This window comes from Lutjanus erythropterus, chromosome 2 (genome assembly GCF_056507025.1).
Source record: "Lutjanus erythropterus isolate fLutEry1 chromosome 2, fLutEry1.hap2, whole genome shotgun sequence".
Classification (NCBI taxonomy): Eukaryota; Metazoa; Chordata; class Actinopteri; order Lutjaniformes; family Lutjanidae; genus Lutjanus; species Lutjanus erythropterus.
In genome coordinates this window covers 25,175,254-25,194,950 of record NC_139318.1, presented here as the reverse complement: position 1 = coordinate 25,194,950, position 19,697 = coordinate 25,175,254, and the positions used below count along the sequence as shown (strand labels likewise).

Sequence of the window (19,697 nt, the reverse complement as noted above, 5' to 3'; positions counted from 1 at the left end):
TTTTAAAGAAGAATTGGTAACACTTTATAATAACCATAATTAATAAATGGTAAATTTATGGTTTATTCAGCTTTAGTTAATAGTTATTTCACTGTTAACAATGAAATGCTAATTATGTTTACTAATTATTAGTAATGCTATAATAAAATTAACAACCCAAAGCATCTGATCCTTTCCTAAATCAAACCAAATAGTTTTGCTTGTTTTGTTTTGGTTTTGGTTTTTGCTTAAGCCTTCTCAAACAGTTTTTGTACCCGTATTTGAAAGTTTGCCTGGATGTTGCATATTTCTTATTTCTTACTCGACTGTGGAGCTCTGCGTGTCCAGAACAGATGCTGCCTGCAGCCTCACAGTCTGACCAAGCTGCTTCAGTTGACGAGAAGGGACTATAAGCATTATCTGGATAGTTTTTGTAAAGCTGCAACCGATGTTTATAAACTTTACAATTGCTTAATATATGGTTTATAAAGGATATATAAACATTACTTGAATCATTGTTCATGGTAAATTAGTATTAACTAAAGATTAATTAACTTAAAAGTTAGCATTTATTAATGATGGTATTTATAAAGTGTTACTGAAGAAGTTGAAAATATAAATGCCAGCTGTCAGGACATAAAACTAATTATCTGTTGATCTTTAGAAATCAAGACAAAATGGTCTAACAATGCCGTAGCCATCAATGCAAAAAAAGTTTATATCAAAAAATCAAATTGAATTGTGACCTTAAAATTGAAAGTCAAATTGAAGCATGATTTTGGAGGATCTTGACACCCCTATTCAATTGTTCCAAATGAGACAGAAGAAGAAGAAGGGCCTGCAGCCGTGTGTGTGTGTGTCACATCGATACTGTAGGAAAACAAGCGCTACAAGCATTTCAAATATTCAAAATATATATATATATATATCATTATTTTGATATTTTTGAACACACTAGAGAAGTGTACACAAAACCTGTGATGTTTAGTCATACATGAAGTTTAAAAAAAGACTAAATTTAGGCCAAACCTTGAAGCTGTTTCACAGTGAATTCTGAGCAATAATTACCTTCAAAATCATACAAAAACTAACTGCATGTACTCATAGTATTTTCAAATTAAAATAACCAGGACTAAACCAAAATAACTTTAACCAAATTAATTTTTTACAACAAATGGGAATATTTTTTAATGAAAAAGGGGCAGATTTGAAGTGATGTTACAGATAACAGTGCCATTATTTGAACCGTTGTGAGAAAACCTTTTATGTGCTTCCCTGTCAGTGGGACCAAACTACCGTGTGTTATTTTCTTTAAATGCTCTTAAAAAACTGACTTCCTCTCTTCTTCACCCCTTCATTCAGTATAATTAAAAGTCAAGTTGAACAAGTTAACTATTCTAGTGAGATAAAAGCACACTCTGACTCATGTGTTATCATTACTAAGCTTTTAGCTGAGTAACTTCCGCTGCTACATAATGAGTCTCTCCTGTGGCTCCGTCTGCAGTATTCTCAGTCTGGTACTTTGTTCTCTTTTCTGCTTTGCAAACCCTCCACAATGATCACTCTGTTCTTACATATGCAAACTTCCTCAAGCATCAGAAGTCACTGATGGTTTAACGTCTGTCAGACTGAAGGGTTCTTGTCAGTATGCTGCATTCATATCCAAACTAACTGTGCTGCAATAACCTGTAATATCGCTGTAATATACTGAGTCTTGGCTGATGTGCGGCTTCGTGGAGGGTGAATGTGTTCTACACTTATTATCTGACATGATACATTAGTCGGTGTTGTTGATTTCCTGTTATTTTCTGATGCTTCTACTGAAAATCAAGACAAGAAAGTGGAATTACAGGGCATTTCTTTTATCTCCTTGTGGTTTTAGTACTTCAACAGCATCATGTTCCTTTCCTTATTTCTTCACCACCATGATGTAGTGATTGATGTTCTCCCATCTTACACCTTGACTTGTCTGTTTTTGTCCCTTGCATGATGTCCCAGACTGGAATCATGTTTCTGAGAAGGTAGAAACAATCCAGAATTGATATCAGTTTTTAGTTCATGTGTGAGTGTTCGTTCGTTGATTATTTGTGTGTCTGTTTACAGTGTGTGTGTGTGAGAGAGAGAGGTGAGTGTCTCTTCTTTCCATGATTAACATTGTCTGCAGAAGTGCTACGACTGTGTTATAATAAAACTAATAAAGCTATATTTTAACAGTGGAAGTGGTCTGATTGGTTGTTCAGAGGGTGATTGTGTGATATTTATCTAAAACTATATATCTAAAGCTTTAATTTAGAGTTTTGTGAATACGTTGTCGGTCACTCTGTTAAACTCAGGACACAACAAAACACACAGGAGTGACATTTACGCAAAATCAGCGTATCAGTGAAATGCTGGACCTCTGTGGAAAATACTGAAAATTATACATCACAATGGAAGAAAACATTTAAGATTAATATTCAGGTGAGCAGTGACTGATACTAGTATGTAGCTGAAATTTAAAGACATATACAATCTACTTGATAAATAATAGATATTATTTTTATTTTTTTTCTATTTTATTTATTTATTTTTTGTATGTAACACATTCTGTATGTAATAAACTGTTAATTGTAATGTTACTGTTAAAACAATTTTACAACTTGTTTTTCATCTTCATATGAGTATACACCTATTGATGGCTAAAATTATTTTAAAAAAAAACTTTTTTGTTTCTTACATAAACAGAATTATCAGTTTTTATTTTGTAAATAAACATGAAAACAGTTTAATAATAATACATTAGTATTATTATTAAATAAGACTTTCTAGCCATTTATATGTTTATATACCAAGTCTTGGCTGAAAAATAATAGACATGATTTCTTGTTTAAACATACAGAAAAGTGTAGATAAACAGGAAATGGGCTTGATATTTGCAATTTTAACTTTACATTATATAACAATTTTACAACCTTTTTTCATCATCATCTAAATATAAACCAGTGTAAAATTCTTAAGACTTCACTGGTATAAAATCTAAAATGAAATATATTTTTGTTTATTTGGTTTGTTGTTGTTGTTGTTTTTTGTTTTTTTATTTAAACAGAATGAACAATTTTTACTTTGTAAATAAAAATAAATAGATGAAAAATCGCAATAATTGGAATTATATAAAATGATTACATTAAACGAATAATGTAAAACAAAATAATAATAGATAATATAATGTAAATGTTATCTTTATGATAAATTTCATGAGAAAAATAAAAATTAATTATAATTTAGTTTTGATATTTCATTAGCATAGCATTAAATACATAATATAAAAACAATAAAACCATGGTTTATTACGTTTATATTATTTATTTTTTAGTTATTTATTTTTTCCATTTAGTCATTTTCAAACCAGAGTTGAACGTTTCCACCCGGACACTAAGCAGAGACGTACCAGAGTAAACCTGTGTGTCAGTTTAGACGGCTCCGGGTAAATAAGTGGGTGAAAGGTCCAGCAGCAGCAGCAGCAGGCAGCAGTGACAGCAGCACACAAACACACTTCACACAGACACAGTCGAACAGGTAACATGTTGTTCCTTTGTTTTTCGTTTCTCGGTGTGTCTGAGCTGATTTTCGGTGTCGGTTTCATTCAGTCGCCGCTGTTGTGGGTTTTTTTTTCCTGCAGAGCGGAAAGTCAAGATGTCTAAACAGCCGCAGCCGATCAGTCCGCTGAAGAACTTCTTCGCTGGAGGGTTTGGAGGAGTTTGCCTCGTCTTCGCCGGACACCCACTGGACACCATTAAAGTGATTACTGCACACTGTGTGTCTCACCTGTACACTGTGTTGCGTTAGGACACAAGCGTGAGAGTGCATGTGGGGACACTGCACACAGCAGGACCAGCCACCAGAGATAAAAACACAACATAACTGTCTGTCAGATATTTACTCCAGGGCTGAATCATCGTGGGCTGTGTGGATATAAGAGATCCCTGTATTCAGAGAGCTTGACGGTATCAGCTTAAACTTGCTGCAGCCCTTTGACCCACATTCAGTGTGTTATGACTCAGCTCACTGCTGCTGTTATGGCCTCTTACACACACACACACCGAGATCCCACCTGAATGCTGTCACTGCATTAGACCTACAGTATTTCATACATTTGAATAGAACTAGAACCAACCAGGCAATGCTAAAAATTTAAAAATGCATTTCAGAAAAGCCAGACACATGTATGAGGAAGTTTTGGACAAAGTTTCATCAGGTTTATTGTATAACTATAAAGTTGTTCTGCTCAGTTCATAGTTTATTGAAGTCGGTGTTCTGATTTTAGCCCTTTTCCATACACATGTGCTGGCTTGGCTTGATTCAGTTTGACAGCCCAGACTGTGAGGACATATTCATTGAATTTGACAAAAAGTATGTTGAGAGCAGAGCCGAGAGAACATGACATATTATCACCATACATAGTTGTTAAGGAAGTTCACAAACAGTTGCCTATTTGCATAGAAATCATTAGCATTCATTTGGAGTTGTGTTTCTGGTCATCAGTCAAATGGAAGTCCAGTGTTGACTCTGAATTTTGGATTCTTTCACTGCCTGGTTTCTAGTCATTGTTAGAGGTAAGAGTTAGGGATGTCCCTGGCCAATACCGATATTGATCCGATACGATATCAGCACAAATCATACATACTTTTATTACTTATTTTGTAGTGTGGAATGTTAGAAAAGGCTTGATCAAGTGATGTTACTCAAACAGAGAATAATAGTCAGCAACCAGAGTCACCTATGGATAGAAGTGCTGGAGCGGAAAATGGACTGCTTATCGGAGCGCTTATATCGGATATTTTAGATGCAGTCCGATAAAATCCGATACTCGTTTTTTGGCTGATATCGGACCGATATCCGATTTCAATATCGGATCGGGACACCCCTAGTAAGAGTTCTCTGCAGGCCAATCAAGTTGTTCCACATCAAACCGCTGATGAATGAAAAACATTTCTGTATGGACGGTGTGAGGTCCACACTGCTGCCACCGTGATGCTTGATTATTTGTGAATACAAAGTGCATCCTCTTCTTCTTCTCTCAGGTGCGTTTACAGACTCAACCAAAACCCAAACCTGGAGAGAGCCTCCTGTATGCTGGAACCATTGATTGTTTTAAAAAGACCTTAGCCAAAGAGGTGAGGATTCATGCTGATGTAATCATTGTGATATAGCAGATAAAAGATTGTCCAAAATGTCTTTTCTCCCTCATGTTGATGTTTCCTCGTCATCTTCTCCCCTCACAGGGTCTGAAGGGACTCTATAAAGGCATGGCGGCCCCCATCATTGGAGTCACTCCCATGTTTGCTGTGTGTTTCTTTGGATTCGGACTGGGCAAGAAACTACAACAGAGAAGCCCTGATGATATCCTCACGTAGGTGACTTCTCTGTCGTACGTGGAGGTGCTGCTCACTTCATTGTTCCAGATGCTTTATAAACTGTTATAACTTTGTGTCTTGCAGGTATCCACAGCTCTTTGCTGCAGGAATGTTGTCTGGTGTTTTCACCACGGCCATCATGGCTCCTGGAGAGCGAATCAAATGCCTCTTACAGGTCAGAGGTTATGAGTTGTGCAGATATATAGGATCTAATCATTGATGAGGCTCCCTTTGGTCACAAATGTGTTATTGTTTCAAAGCCTGGAGTCGTTTTTAAGTGTAAAATAATGTGTGTGTTTGTGTGTGTGCAGATCCAGGCATCATCAGGAGAGGTGAAGTATGCAGGACCCATGGACTGTGTCAAACAGCTGTACAGACAGTCTGGGATCAGAGGAATCTACAAAGGCACTGCTCTGACTCTCATGAGAGGTGATTCTTTGACAACTTGATGTTGATTCTTTACAGTAAGCAGATTGAATAATCAGAACACTTAAACTTAAACACCCTTAAAGGTGTCTCAGAGTCTCATTCACACAGTGTCAAATTACCAATGCTCTGGATTGGTGGCTGGAGGATGGTTGATTGTTGAGTCTCACTTCTGTGTCGACAGAAGTTTTGGGAATGAGACTCGAATATCAACCATCCTACTGACCTGTGATTGGCCAAAGTCTCCCAACACGGCTAGAAAAAGAGCCAAGAGGACGAGTAGAGGTCTAGTTTTCCTCCAGACCACTTGAATTACATTAAGCTTAAAGGTTATTGTGTTTCTTTTGCCCAATGACACCAAAAAGAAACTGCCTACCCCAGCTTGAAATGCACAGTATGTTCTCAATCAAAACAAACAAAAGATGTAGTTTGTTGAAGTCGTCTTGTTGTCCTCACTGTTAAACAGATCAGAAAACAGCGATGAATAATCATGCTCAATCAAGTGAGCAATACAAACAGTAGTAAACAAAAGAGTGGCTAGCTAGGCAGAGCTATGAATTCCTTCCTCACTCTCTGACATGTAATCTGGTGTTTCCCTGTCAAGTGGAAAAGAGGCGGGAACATAAAACTAAATGAAGAATATAAGGAGTCACTTCGATCATTATTTCAGTCTTTTAGCCTTCAGTACAAATAAAATCACAATACTAAGTAAAATACCCCAAATGAACAGTTACAATTCAAAGCATAATTCATCATTAACACAGAAAGCAGGAGAAAAGTGAATAGTGTAATAACAATGTCAGCAAAGTTCTAGTTCCTGACACGTGCTGCCGCAGTTAAAGCACAGATGATTTAGATGATGGTGCTTTGAGGACATATCACACTGCTGACTGCACAGCTAGTTGACTTGCTTATATAACTGTTGTCTAAAACAGTGATTAAGGTAAAATTAAATTAAATTAGAGTTTAAGTACATTGGCAAGAAGTGTTGTTATTATTTTGTCTACCCTCCTGTAGTTATCACAGTGTCTCTATCTTCTTGTAAAGACAAGAACACATTATGAACATGTAAGTTATGTGATTAGATTAATTTTGTTCAGTTACAAAGTTCATATTTAACTGCTCCTATATAAATAAAATAACATAGAAACATTCAATTTATCAATTTAATTATTTATGAATGAAACATAACTATATTTCACATATTTTGCAGCTGAAGTGACTCTTCTTCTTTCTTTTGTGACTCAGACGTTCCAGCGAGTGGGATGTACTTCACGTCCTATGAGTGGTTGAAGAACCTCCTCACACCACCAGGAAAAAGGTATTCAATTAAAAGATATTTATGACTTTCTCTTTAGATTGTAAAAAGACGTCTAAGCAGTTGAACCTGTTTTTGTCTTTTCCCTGCAGCCATAATGAGCTCAGCATTCCCAGCGTGCTGTTTGCAGGAGGGATGGCTGGGATCTTTAACTGGGCTGTCGCAATTCCACCAGACGTACTCAAGTCTCGTTTCCAGACAGGTTTGTGTTTAGATTCCACAATTTGTTGAGTCTTAAATATCTGTTTGAATCTTGAGTGTCTTAACAAGTCTGAAAAACTCACATCCGGCTCATAGATCACCGTTACATTTAGCCAGAGCAGAGTTTGTCTTCAGCATCCTGTGTGTTTTACCTGTTTGTCATCATTCCATCATTTTCCTTTTCCTCAGTCTGCTACTTCATAGTTTCAGAGATTTCATTACCTAAGTTTCGTGCAGTGGAGGGCCACAAGTATCATGGAATTCTACAATAAAAATGGGCGTAAATAAATGAGTTTACAAATTAATTTATCATTATATAAATACTTTTTTATTACACTAGTTTGTGGGCTAATTAATGGGTAAAAAGGAGAAATTCTAAAAATAATTTACAATTGAAATTAATCAATTAATACATCAATACACAGTTCAAATTAAAATGGGATTTTAAAAAAACAACATAAAACAGTCAATAAGTACATCATTTAAAAATAGAATTAAATATACAAGTTTTAACTCTAAATGAGCAGTTTCCTTTCCAGCTTGCATTGTCATTTCCCTGCTTCTTTTCCTATTAAAAAAATCCTAAACTCCTCTTTTTTTAACTTCCCATTAAGATATCCAATGAGGAACCATTTTGTAATTTAATCTTTTTATTTATAAATTAATTTGTAAACAACTTATTAAAGGCCATTTTTATTTGTCCTTAAATAATGAAATGCTTTATTACAATTTTCATGTCACTTGTGATCCTCCATAGTTTTTGTCTGCTGTGTTTTTGTATTTTGATTTTTAAAACTGGTCTTAAATTAAATTTCATGTGTTAATGAAGAGTTCTTACTTAAACGTATGATACTGAAGAATCCACGGAAAACTTTAGTGTTTAGTGTCCTTGGAAATTCACCGTCATTGAGGTAGTTTAGTATCTGGAAGTACAGAATCAGTGGAAGCTGGGTTTAATAATGAGGTTAAAATGCCCAGTAGCACCAGTCACTCTTTGGTTCCTCTAAGAATAGAACAACAAATCAAGTTGCCTTGAAAAGAAAAATTTTATCTTTATCTTATCTCTTTAAGAAACGTGTCTGTGACTGTGTTTTCTGTCGGGTCTCTCCCTCAGCTCCCGAGGGAAAATATCCCAATGGTTTTCGAGACGTTCTCCGGGAGCTGATCAGGGAGGAGGGCATAGGCTCCCTGTACAAGGGCTTCAACGCCGTCATGCTCAGAGCGTTCCCTGCAAACGCGGTGAGTGCACTTCACTTATTCTTCAGTTCAGTAACACTGTGAGGGGCTCAGAGGAGCTGATGGTACGTTTGGACTTCAGGCAGTGTTAAAAAATAAAGAAGATACGGTCGTAGATATGTGTTATGGAGACTCAGCGTAATAATAATATTAATAATAATAATAATAATAATACATCTTGTTTGTACAGTGCTTTAAAAGGAACCCAAAGATACTTCACATGGTAGAAAGATAAAAAAGAAACAATGAAGGCAAAGTCAGTATAAAACCAGTGACAAACCACTACAGACCAACATAGGAGAAATCAAAGAACGTTTACAGTTTCCAAACCAGTGAATCTTCACCTCTGGACTCAGTCGGGTTTTTGATGTTACGATATCCAGTATTTCTGCAGTCACACTGGTCATGGTGATGTGCTTTTTTTCCAAGGAAGTTACAACAAATTACAGTTTTCATGAACAGATTTTTAAAAAATCTTTTTATCATAATCAAGTGCTTGTCAGAAAATATTTTATTGTACATTTAGTCAACTATCAATATCAACAATATCAGTGGATTGGACAATACCAGATTTTAAGAGATTTTTGTGCATTTTTACCTTTTTATGTTTTTGTAGTGGACAGTACTGATGAGACAATTGATTAATCATTAGTTGCGCAACAAAAGCCAAACATTCAAATTAGCTCCTCACCTTTATTGTCTCATGTAATCAGAAGCTGAATATCTTTAGTTTTTGGATTGTTATTTGGACAAAACAAACAATTTAAGGACGTCAACTTGTGCTTTAGGTTTTAGTTTCATGCCTTGTGGACAGCAGAGATGTGACAGGAAATGAGAGGATAAAGAAAGGAGTGACATCATGCAGAAAAGAACTCAGTCTGGGAATGTTCCAGTAATGTCGTCAGCGACTTAAACCCTGAGCACATCAGGACGCCTCAGAAGCTGATATCAGCTTACAGTTGGAAATTTATGAAGCCAAAAGCTAACTTATGACCTTATTTGTGTACCACAGCATCGCAACGAGTGTTTTAGCCAATATTCTCATGTCCAAAAAATCTTATTATGACCTTCCCTTTGAATTCCCTCCATGCATTTGAACTGGTTAGTAGATGTTCTTGAGTGCATATGATCTGTAGTGTGATTATATTGTACATTTTCAGTAGAAAATAAAAAGTTATGTTGAGTTATTTATTCCATCATTATCACACAGAAACTAAACAGTTTTGTCTGCGTGTTTTTTTCAGGCTTGCTTCTTAGGATTTGAGTGTGCGATGAAGTTCCTGAACTGGTTAGCACCGGACCTGTGATGAAGGCTCAGCGTCGCCTCGTACATGAATCCCAGGAACAGAAACTCTTTAACACAGAAGAGTTATTAGCAGTAAAAAAAAAAAAAAACAGACGTACGGTGAATCAAACAATACCAAGAGATTTTTAACAATTTTCCAATAATATACTTGATTATCTTTGATGTGGTACTGTAGAGCACGCAGATCATACGGACCTGCTGAGGGTTCAGAGCAGAGACGTTGTGACGACTCTGCACCTGTGCCAGTACACACACACACACACACACACACACACAGACAGACAGTCGAATGTTCTCACTCCTTTTTGTTTTACTCGTTTTTTTTGATTTGTTTAAATTGTGTTATTATTTTTATATAAGAAAAGGAGTGACGTGAACATGCCGTGCCTTACCTTTTGTTATCTGCGAGCAGGTGTACATATCAGGGAAAAGGTGCATTTTGTTGTACTGTGTGTGTTCAGTCTCTCAGCAATACACGCCTTTCAGACTGTCTGCTGCTTCCTGTGTGGACACAATAACTACACTTTCTGTTTGTTTAAATGTGAAATTATGAGAATAGTCATAATGAGACTGATTGAACAGTTTGTGAATGTCGGCATGTATAGAAATAAAAAACAGAATCCATATTTAGACGGTAGACTTGCTGTGCACTTTTTTCCTAAATTCTCTCTTTATTTGTATTATTTCTGAGTATTTTACAGTTAGTATACAAATAATTTAGTTAGTCATTAAAAATTAACTGTCCATGCTTATTTAAACAACCTGAAAACTGAGCAAACTGAGTAATTATAATTTATACAAAAGCAAATGAATTAAAAAATGATAAAACTACAAGTATAAGCGTTGAAATGTGCAATGAAAAGACACGTAACTTAAACATAAGAACCGCCTCATAAACTCTGTTTTTAAAGGTGCTATATAAATGAAGTTATTATTCCTTCCATTATAAAGATTTAATAAATAATGTCACTTCATTCATTATATTTTAGCAGTATTTTTATTGACACTGCAATCTTAACCCCCCTCCAAAAAAAAAAAAACACACCAGTATACAAACAATGTCCCCTTCAGACATTCACACAGAATAAAAAAAATAGAATAAAGTAATATCAAAATAAAAGGCAGATTTTTTACTTTCATATGTCATCTATACATGTATTTTCTTTTCAGTCCATAATACATCTTTTGTTTTTGAAGTAAGACATGAATAAATTCCAAATATAAGCAGAGTCTTTACTTTTAACAATATTTATCAACCTCTCCAGGTGAAGACATGTCAACATGAGCTGTGCTGGCAGCATCTACATGTTCCAGGACGCCATGCACATGAGCTTCTGACACGCATACTCATGTTACCATGTACCCCCACCCAGCCTAAAGCTATTACTTTGTTGGCCAGAACATGACGGTAGTATTTTTTCTATGCTAGTATTTTTACAGTACTAGTAAAAATACTAGCATGGCCCCTGGTTACCCAGAGGAGACTAGAGATCTGAGCTGAAATAGCCTTTAGTTCTTCCTGCATCCAACTACAGTTCTGTGACATCACTGGATGACGGATTTACCACCAACACATACTGGACATGAAAAGTGCTGAATTTTCCCTTTAAATTGCCCTCGCTTTCCTATTTCAGTTTTATACACATGAAGTTAATTTTTGGCTCTTTTTACACATATAAAGTTTTAGAGATGGTTTTATAGTTTGAAATTACAAACATACACACGTATAAGAAGTCTTCCGCACACTTTTTAAAACATGTCTATCAGATGCCATCTGTTCCTGCAGCGGTCGAACAAACACCAGCCTAACTCCGGTTCTCTGTACATCTGTCATCTCTATCTGTTTGTTGTTGCTTTGCCAAATCATCAAGTTCTGAGGCGTAATCCATCGGACAGCCTTTAATTACATGTGATGTGAAAAGTCCTGGTCAATACTTTCCGACAGGCCGGGCTACATGAAGAAATCAATAAGCTGCTGAATGTTACGCAGAGTGGACCGAGAGGAGGAGGAGTCAGGTTGCTCTTGTGATGACGGTCCAGACAGAACTATGTTCATCAAATCTATGGAACAGGCTGATGCTGAGATTTGACATTTCAGATCTAAATATTTTATATTTTTTAGATTGGGTTTTGTGGTGAACTATCTGAGGCTAACCTTTGACCTCTGACCTGCATGATGAGCGCTGTTGAGATACCGGCTGGTTTGAAAGAGCTGCTGCAGGGATATACAGTGGAGGTGCTTCGCCACAGGCCACCAGACCTGATTGAGTTTGCAGTGCAGCATTTCACAAAAGTTCTGGAGAACCAAAGAAATGAGCAAACAGCCAAGAAACGCAGTGCCAGACCTGCACGGAAAGGAGTGACCTTTGAAACAAAATCAAATAAGCCCAACAAAGACGAAGAAGAGGAGGAAGAAGACACTGTTAGTGAGTGTTTAACATTGCTCTGTTTGTTTTCTGCTCCAAATGTTAAAAGAAAATGCTGTACTGTAGACGTTTCAAACATCAAAGCTTCATGGTTTCAACACCTCACAAAGAAAAAGGAGAAACTGAGCACTGACTGCAATTTACATGCTCGCAAAAATATCTTATTGATGCAAAGTTCAAGGTCATAGTGAGGCAAACATCCATGTGGGAAAAAAAAACAGACTAGATACTGTTTACAGGCCAACAAAAACTGACAGCTTCACCTATAACTAGCAGGTCACATGACACAAAATCCCACTGATAACACACACACTATTAACCCAAACAATTAACTATGCATGTAAAAAACTGTGCACAGTAGAGATGAGAAGAAGGAACAACACACACATATGTGACCTCCTTATGTGTTAATCAGAGATGGGCTCAACTGCATCAAAAATGATCTTGTTACAAATTAGAACTACTTGCTCATCAAACATATCAAAATACAAATACAAAATACTGTTGTGGAAAATATATTCAGTTAAAACAACAGCTTGAAAGGGGATAAAATGATTTAATGGTGTCACTCTTCTACACTTTCCAAATATCAGATTCTGATAGTGAAACAAGTCCTTTTGCAGGGATTGTGACACTAAAAATGGTTTATCTACCATCTTACAGCTGCGTTATTCACGTTGTAAGCTTATTAGGAAATTTTTTTTTTTGCCCCGTGCATCACATTAGTTGTAATTACACGATCTGGCCACAATGTCAATTTGGTGTCAGTGTCTGGCACATCCACAATTTAGATTTGAAATGGCTAATCAGGATTGGTGGAGGCCACAAGTTCAGTGGTGCGTGTTGGGTGGTTTCTTGTATATTAGCATGTGTTTCTTTTCTTCTCTTATATTTTAGCGTCATTCACTAAGTTTAACATAGCTGCAATATCTCATCATATCCTTATTACTTATACTTTTAGTTTATCTGAGGAGAAATGTACACTGAACACTAAATCAGATTCTTTCATCAAGTTAGCGTGACACATCATCCACTAGAATGTAACCACAGACTGTGATTGGACTAATTGTTGTCCAGTTCAAATTACAAAATGCTTGAAAGTAATTAGATACCTGTTTTGAATACAACTAATTGCATCTATGGCTTTAATAGGCCGATGAAATCTATTCTAATACATTTGTCGCTGTCTGTTTTTCTCTGCAGAGTCCACCACTGGTAAATACAACCGCAGAGTTTCAGGTCAGTAACAGGAACAATATGTGTCATGATTATTAATACACGTTTACCTTGGTTCAGTATTTGAATATGTTTGTCCTGCTGCAGTTTGTGCAGAGGCCTACAACCCCGATGACGATGAGGACGATGACTCAGAGCCTCGGGTTGTGCATCCCAAAACAGACGAACAGCGTCGCAGACTTCAGGACGCCTGCAGAGACATTTTACTGTTTAAAACTCTGGACCAGGTACTGATGAACTTCTACAGCAGGAATGGAAAGAACTGTTTGTCCTTTTGATGATATTTTTCTTTTTCAGACTAAATTTGAACATGAATTCTAGGTAGCATGGAGTTACAGAAGAAAGCATATGATAGATGGACTGATGACAAAGTCCAGGGCTGTACTGAGCATTAGTCTTTGCCTCTCCATCACTTTATATGGCATCTGTGTTGTTGTATAATCCTGCTCAAAAATGGCATGTAAAAACTCATTTACCTAATATCCAAGGGAGACTGTGATGGAAATGCAGACAGCAAGAGAAGAGAAGTTCCTGGGACTTAGAGTTCGGGGGATTTGTGGAGGAAGTATGGCTTGTCACATGGCACTGAGTGATTTAAGGCCAAAATACATTTCTGGTCTGTTGCTCTCCTTACTGTCTCCAAACTAAAACATGGGGAAGCAGCATTCAGTTTTTATGCTCCACATATCTGGAACACATAGATTAGAAAGTTGAGATCTGTTCCAGCTCTCAGTTCTTTTAAAATTGAGGCTGAAGACTATTCTGTTTGCTACTGCCTTGTATTAAATGAAACATCTTACACTTTACTGTAGCTGCACTAAAACTTTTATTCTTCTGTTTACTTGGTTTTATGCTACTTAAAAAGGAAGATTGACCACTTTTTATGTGGATGTCCAGTCAGTGTTGATGGTACATGTGGTCAGTTGCAGCAATAAGTTCCTCAGTGTGTGCTATATTGACTGAAAAAGCTGCTCCTGCAAAATCTTTTGTTCTTCCTGCACCAGTGATGTCACAGTGATGCCATTGGATGTAAAGAAGAACTATGGGCTTGAGTTTCAGCTTGCATTTCTAGACTCCACCTCTGGGTACCCAGGGGGTGTGCTCGATGAGTATTTTTGTCATCTAATGCTATATTTTGCTCAACAAAGTAACAGCTACTGGCTGGAGTGTGGATATGGATGCATCCTGGTACATGTAGGCGCTGACAGCGTCCCTCTGTGAACAGATGAACTCAGATTTCTTGGTCAGCACTAAGGAATGTATTAGCTTCAGCTATATTTATAAACACTGACTGGACATCTACACAAAAATCTTCTATTTCACCGCACACTTTTTAAAGACCTATTTATGTGTATTTTTATATCGCCTTGTATCTCTGTGAAATCATGTTATAAAAGCTTTGTTTTTCTATGTGAAGTACTTTGTTGCGCTGTGCTCTACAAGTAAACTTTCCTCACCTGATGTCCTCCAGGAACAGTTCTCTGAGGTGTTGGACGGCATGTTCGAGGTGTTGGTCAAACCTCAGGAACACATCATAGACCAAGGAGATGATGGAGACAATTTCTACGTCATAGAGAAGTAAATGACAGATTTCTAAATGTTTATGTTTAAACTAGCTGACATTGTCTCAGTCTTACAGTGACCTCTACTCTCTGCCTGTGTGTCCTTTCATTTCCAGGGGTGTGTATGATATTCTCGTGCAGAAGGATGGAGTGAATATTTGTGTTGGAAAGTACGACAATAAGGGTAGTTTTGGTGAGCTGGCTCTCATGTACAACACGCCGCGAGCTGCCACAATCATTGCAACAGAGGAGGGCGCCCTGTGGGGCCTGGTGAGTCTGACAGAGGATGATGATCTACAGTACAGTGTCTGACGGAGTGTTTGAAATATCGTGCTTAATACAAACAAGCTAAATCTTTTTTTCTCTTTCAGGATCGAGCCACATTTCACAGGCTGATTGTTAAAAATAATGCGAAGAAGAGGAAGATGTATGAGGCCTTCATTGAGTGTGTTCCTCTTCTCAAGTCTCTTGAGGTTTGTATTAGCAACAAACTATACAAACAAAATTATCATAGAATAGGTGGATATTTAATCACATTATTGTATCTCGTATTTGTTGTGTCATCATGCCTCATTTTTTTTTCACAGCTCTCTGAAAGGATGAAGATTGTTGATGTTTTGGGAGCCCGAGTGTTCAAAGATGGAGAGCGTATAATAACACAGGTACACTGCTGAGACATTTGTATCTCTGCCTGAATTTTTGTAAGAATCAATAACAAATCAGACTTAATAAATGTGGTGGTTCTGCTGCTCTCTGTGCCTGCAGGGCGACGAGGCCGACTGTTTCTACATCGTAGAATCAGGAGAGGTGAAGATAATGATAAAAAGCAAAGTAAGTATAGAGTCCAATATTTTCACTCAATCTATTTTAGTTGCTTCTTCACAAAGAAAATGAAACTTTTTAGTCCTCCTCTTTTATATCTTGTTTTGATTGCTAGTTTTTGCTATTAGAAAAATTCTATATTTTAGTTTGCAATGTCTGTTAATGTGCTAAATAGCAGCAGGACTCCCAAGTTGATTTGTGTGTTTCAGACGAAGGTGGGGCAGCAGGACAACACAGAGGTTGAAGTGGCTCGTTGCTCTCGAGGACAGTATTTTGGGGAGCTGGCACTGGTCACCAACAAACCTCGTGCTGCATCAGTTTACGCTGTGGGAGTAACTAAATTATTAGGTATGTTAAAGTCAGCAGTGTTTGTCTTTCTTTGTTTCAAGAGTAACAGCACAGTCATTTTAACTTTCTGCACCTCATCGTTAACTTAAACAGCCAGTTCATCATGTGGATGCAAGACACACAGTACCTGACCAAATATCACATGAAATTAAAAATAGTACTTAAAAAATGAAAACAGTAAGAAAACTAAGTTTAAAAATAAAAAGTCAATGTTGAGCTATAGTCTCACACAAGAGTCAAACTTGTGTCTCCCAGGGGAAGATCCTGTGATTAACCCACTCATCATCACAACCTCATTTCTAAAGAGACTCTGTCACTGGAGTCTCTGGAAATGTGTTTGTGGTACAGCATAAAAAAAATCTAATTTATAAAAGTCTGAGTCTCTTCCCAGAAACAGTGTTGTTGTTATTCTGGAAAATCCACATGGACAGAACACAATGTCGACAGTTTTCATTGGAACTACTTTCTACTGGAGAAATATTCCCTGTGAAAACAGTTGACGGTGTCCAACCTCATTAAACAAGGTCCCCCCCTTCTCGCACATTCCAATTTAACCCGTGTGTGACTTCAAATGTGGTCTGATAGTCGGTGTCACACAAAATTTCACGCACCACTGTGTCCAGAGTTTGTCTATACGAGGGGCTGTCTGCTAACCAAGAGCAGAGCGATGACACTACAGTGTGCAGACGGCTGCCCACCACAGAGTCTAGTTCCTGCTCGAGGTTTCTCACTGTTAAAAAGAAGTTTTTCTTCAATACTGTCACCATAGTGTTTGTCTTTAGATGCAACTGTTGGGTCTCACTAAATAATATTATAAAGAATATGGTCTGACCTGCTCTATATGAAAAGTGCCTTGAGAAAACTTATCATTTGGTGCTATATCAGGGGTCGCAACTTTTACTCTCAAATTAGCATTTCTTTGCCAAAATAAAAAAAAAAAAAAAATCTCAGGTCGCAGGCCTCTGTGCTATATAAATTCACTAAAACTGAACAATGAACGAGTAAACAAACATTGACTCTTCCTGCAAACCTTAGTTTTTGTTGCAGTATGCAAATAACAAGTGAGACCCATGAGTTCATGGATCTGCCCTTTTTTGCATCCAAGCAGGCCTCTGATGTTTCTTTGGCAGAAACTGCATGAATGCTTGCAAAAATAATCTGTAGGAGCCACATGATGCTGTTGAGTCAGCATGAACTAAAATCCATAAATGTTTCCAAGGACTCGTACTCAGTAGACAGTTATAGAAATGCGACTTTTGACTTGGCCACTCAAACTTTTATCTTAACTAGCTAGAATAAGCTGTCACACAGAGAATTAATAGTGAAGTTTGAAGAACATGATGGTTTCTTTGATTTCCAATTTCAAAGACTAAAGCTGTTTGTTTAAGTTTGTAGAGGATTACAGAGCAAGTTGTGATGGGTCACATTGGACAAATTGATACAATTAACCTGTATTTCAGTGTAATTTAATACAGTTGTGTTCACTGATCCTCCAACATACCCCCTCTGCTGAGTCTATAGAAGACCTTAATAATGGCAGAACTTTAATGTTAATCCAAGTTTACCTTCTCTTTCTTTCAGTAATTGACATCCAGGCCTTTGAGCGTTTGCTGGGACCTTGTATGGACATCATGAAGAGGAACATTTCCCAGTATGAAGACCAGCTGGTGGCACTGTTTGGCTCCAGTGTTGATTTAAAACACTAAGGCATGTAGTTTTAAAATAAAGTAGTATTTAAGTTAAACATAGAGAGTGCATGTAACACATGATTATCTCCCCTTTGAAGTAAATGTAACACACAGCTGTCTGTTTTTTATTTGATAGTAAATGTACTATTCTTTGTACAACTCTGCAATGACTTAAAAATGTTAACATTAACATTATATAATAATTTGCATTATATGTCACGTGACAATCCTGATGACTCAAAGGAAATATGGACAGCAGTAAATATCTCATTGATAAAAAACAGTCAAATAACAGCCAATGAGGTTCACTTGATCCACTGTAACTATAACTCGTCAAGTCTCCTTTTATACAGCTTCTGATTTATAATTTCATGTGTTGTTCCTTTTCTCTATACTGTAAGTGTGACAGGATACTTTGACATGCCACAGTAGGGAAATCACAGGGGTAAATAATGAAATTAATAATGGCGTAATTTTGCTTCAGTTTCAAGGTCCTGGTATTGTGCCTGATGCATTCTGGCTGTTTACATGCACACATAACATGCAACATATTTTTTGATTTGCAAAAATATTGCTATGCTGACCTTTTCAATAATGTGGTCAAATGAATGAAAGCAAGACGCTGTGTTTTCAAAGTCAAACAAGTCTATCACTGGTGGGACACTCCTGTAGCTCAGTTGTTGGAGTGTGCGCCCCATGCACTGAGGAATATTAAAACAATCTTCATTTTCTTTAGCCATGTAAACACCTTAGTATGAATATGGGCTTTTTTCAGAATAAGGGCAAAACCCAGAATATATTGTGCATGTAAACAGTCATGTCATCACTTACTGCGACACTTGAACAGAGGCATCAATAATGTTATTCGTAACACCTATGCTTTTCTTACTATGACAAGTCAAAGTGTTTGCTTGTCTGGTCTTACACTGGCGTTAACGGGACAGTTCATCCCAAAATCAAAAATACTTCAATGTAGTGCTATTTATCCATCTAGATTACTTTAGTGTGAGTTGCTGAGTTTTGGAGATACCAGTCCCAGATACGTCTGGCCTCTCTTCAGGTATATGGCATGAAAATGATATAAATGATATATTACTCAAGATAATCATGTTTCATGTAGGAACTGTTTTCTTTCTACTGAATAACATCTGCCAATTGTATCACAGCACTATGTTGCTCAGTGGTGATGACATTTCAGCTCAGCCAAGGAGGTCACCATTAACGTTTACGTCCCGTGCTGTCACAAGCACGCGCTTCGCATCTATGAGTAGATGCCCACTTCTTTCTGTGCAGTGTTACAGTTGGTAAATGTAATTTTTTTAAAAAGAAAATTGCTCCTAAATGAAACAGATCACAACAAAGTCTGTGGATTATCTTGAGTTACCGAGTCCTGATTTCTTTATTGGAGAGAAGGGAGAAATCTCAATGGCCCACATCTCCACAACTAACATCAAAACAATCTAAATAGATATATAGCTCTACAGGTAAAGAAAAAATATGTATTTTTGATTTGGGGCTGAACTGTCCCTTTAAGAACCCTGTATAAAGAACCAGTGTGTGGGATTTAGTGGCATCTAGCAGTGAGGTTTCAGACTGCAACCAACTCACCTTAGCCTCCTTTTCCAAATGTGAAGGAAAACCTGCAGTGCCCATGAAACTCACAAAAGGCCCTCTATAGATTCAGTGTTTGATTTGCAGACTCTGCAGGAGAAAACCTGCACCCTCTATAGATATATACGACTCACTCTATGGTAAC

At 37.1% G+C, this 19,697-nt stretch overlaps 2 protein-coding genes across 3 annotated transcripts; both read left to right on the top strand.

Annotated features, from left to right (window-relative positions):
• The first annotated feature begins 3,601 nt into the window (after positions 1-3,601).
• slc25a20 (solute carrier family 25 member 20) lies at positions 3,602-10,489 on the top strand. Its single transcript, XM_084734446.1, has 9 exons — positions 3,602-3,756; positions 5,040-5,132; positions 5,241-5,368; positions 5,457-5,547; positions 5,684-5,801; positions 7,047-7,119; positions 7,209-7,318; positions 8,432-8,556; positions 9,798-10,489. The coding sequence occupies exons 1-9, from the start codon at positions 3,652-3,654 to the stop codon at positions 9,858-9,860; spliced, it is 906 nt and encodes a 301-aa protein (XP_084590572.1). The 5' UTR covers positions 3,602-3,651; the 3' UTR covers positions 9,861-10,489.
• A 411-nt stretch (positions 10,490-10,900) lies between these two features.
• prkar2ab (protein kinase, cAMP-dependent, regulatory, type II, alpha, B) lies at positions 10,901-18,749 on the top strand. Of its 2 annotated transcripts, XM_084734435.1 has the most exons (10): positions 10,901-12,285; positions 13,489-13,524; positions 13,609-13,748; positions 14,993-15,099; positions 15,200-15,353; positions 15,455-15,556; positions 15,671-15,745; positions 15,849-15,914; positions 16,115-16,253; positions 17,835-18,749. In XM_084734435.1, the coding sequence occupies exons 1-10, from the start codon at positions 12,033-12,035 to the stop codon at positions 17,957-17,959; spliced, it is 1,197 nt and encodes a 398-aa protein (XP_084590561.1). In that variant the 5' UTR covers positions 10,901-12,032; the 3' UTR covers positions 17,960-18,749. The 2 variants fall into 2 exon arrangements, with proteins under 2 accessions (XP_084590561.1, XP_084590554.1); XM_084734428.1 differs by having other exon boundaries at positions 15,455-15,745.
• Positions 18,750-19,697: the final 948 nt, after the last annotated feature.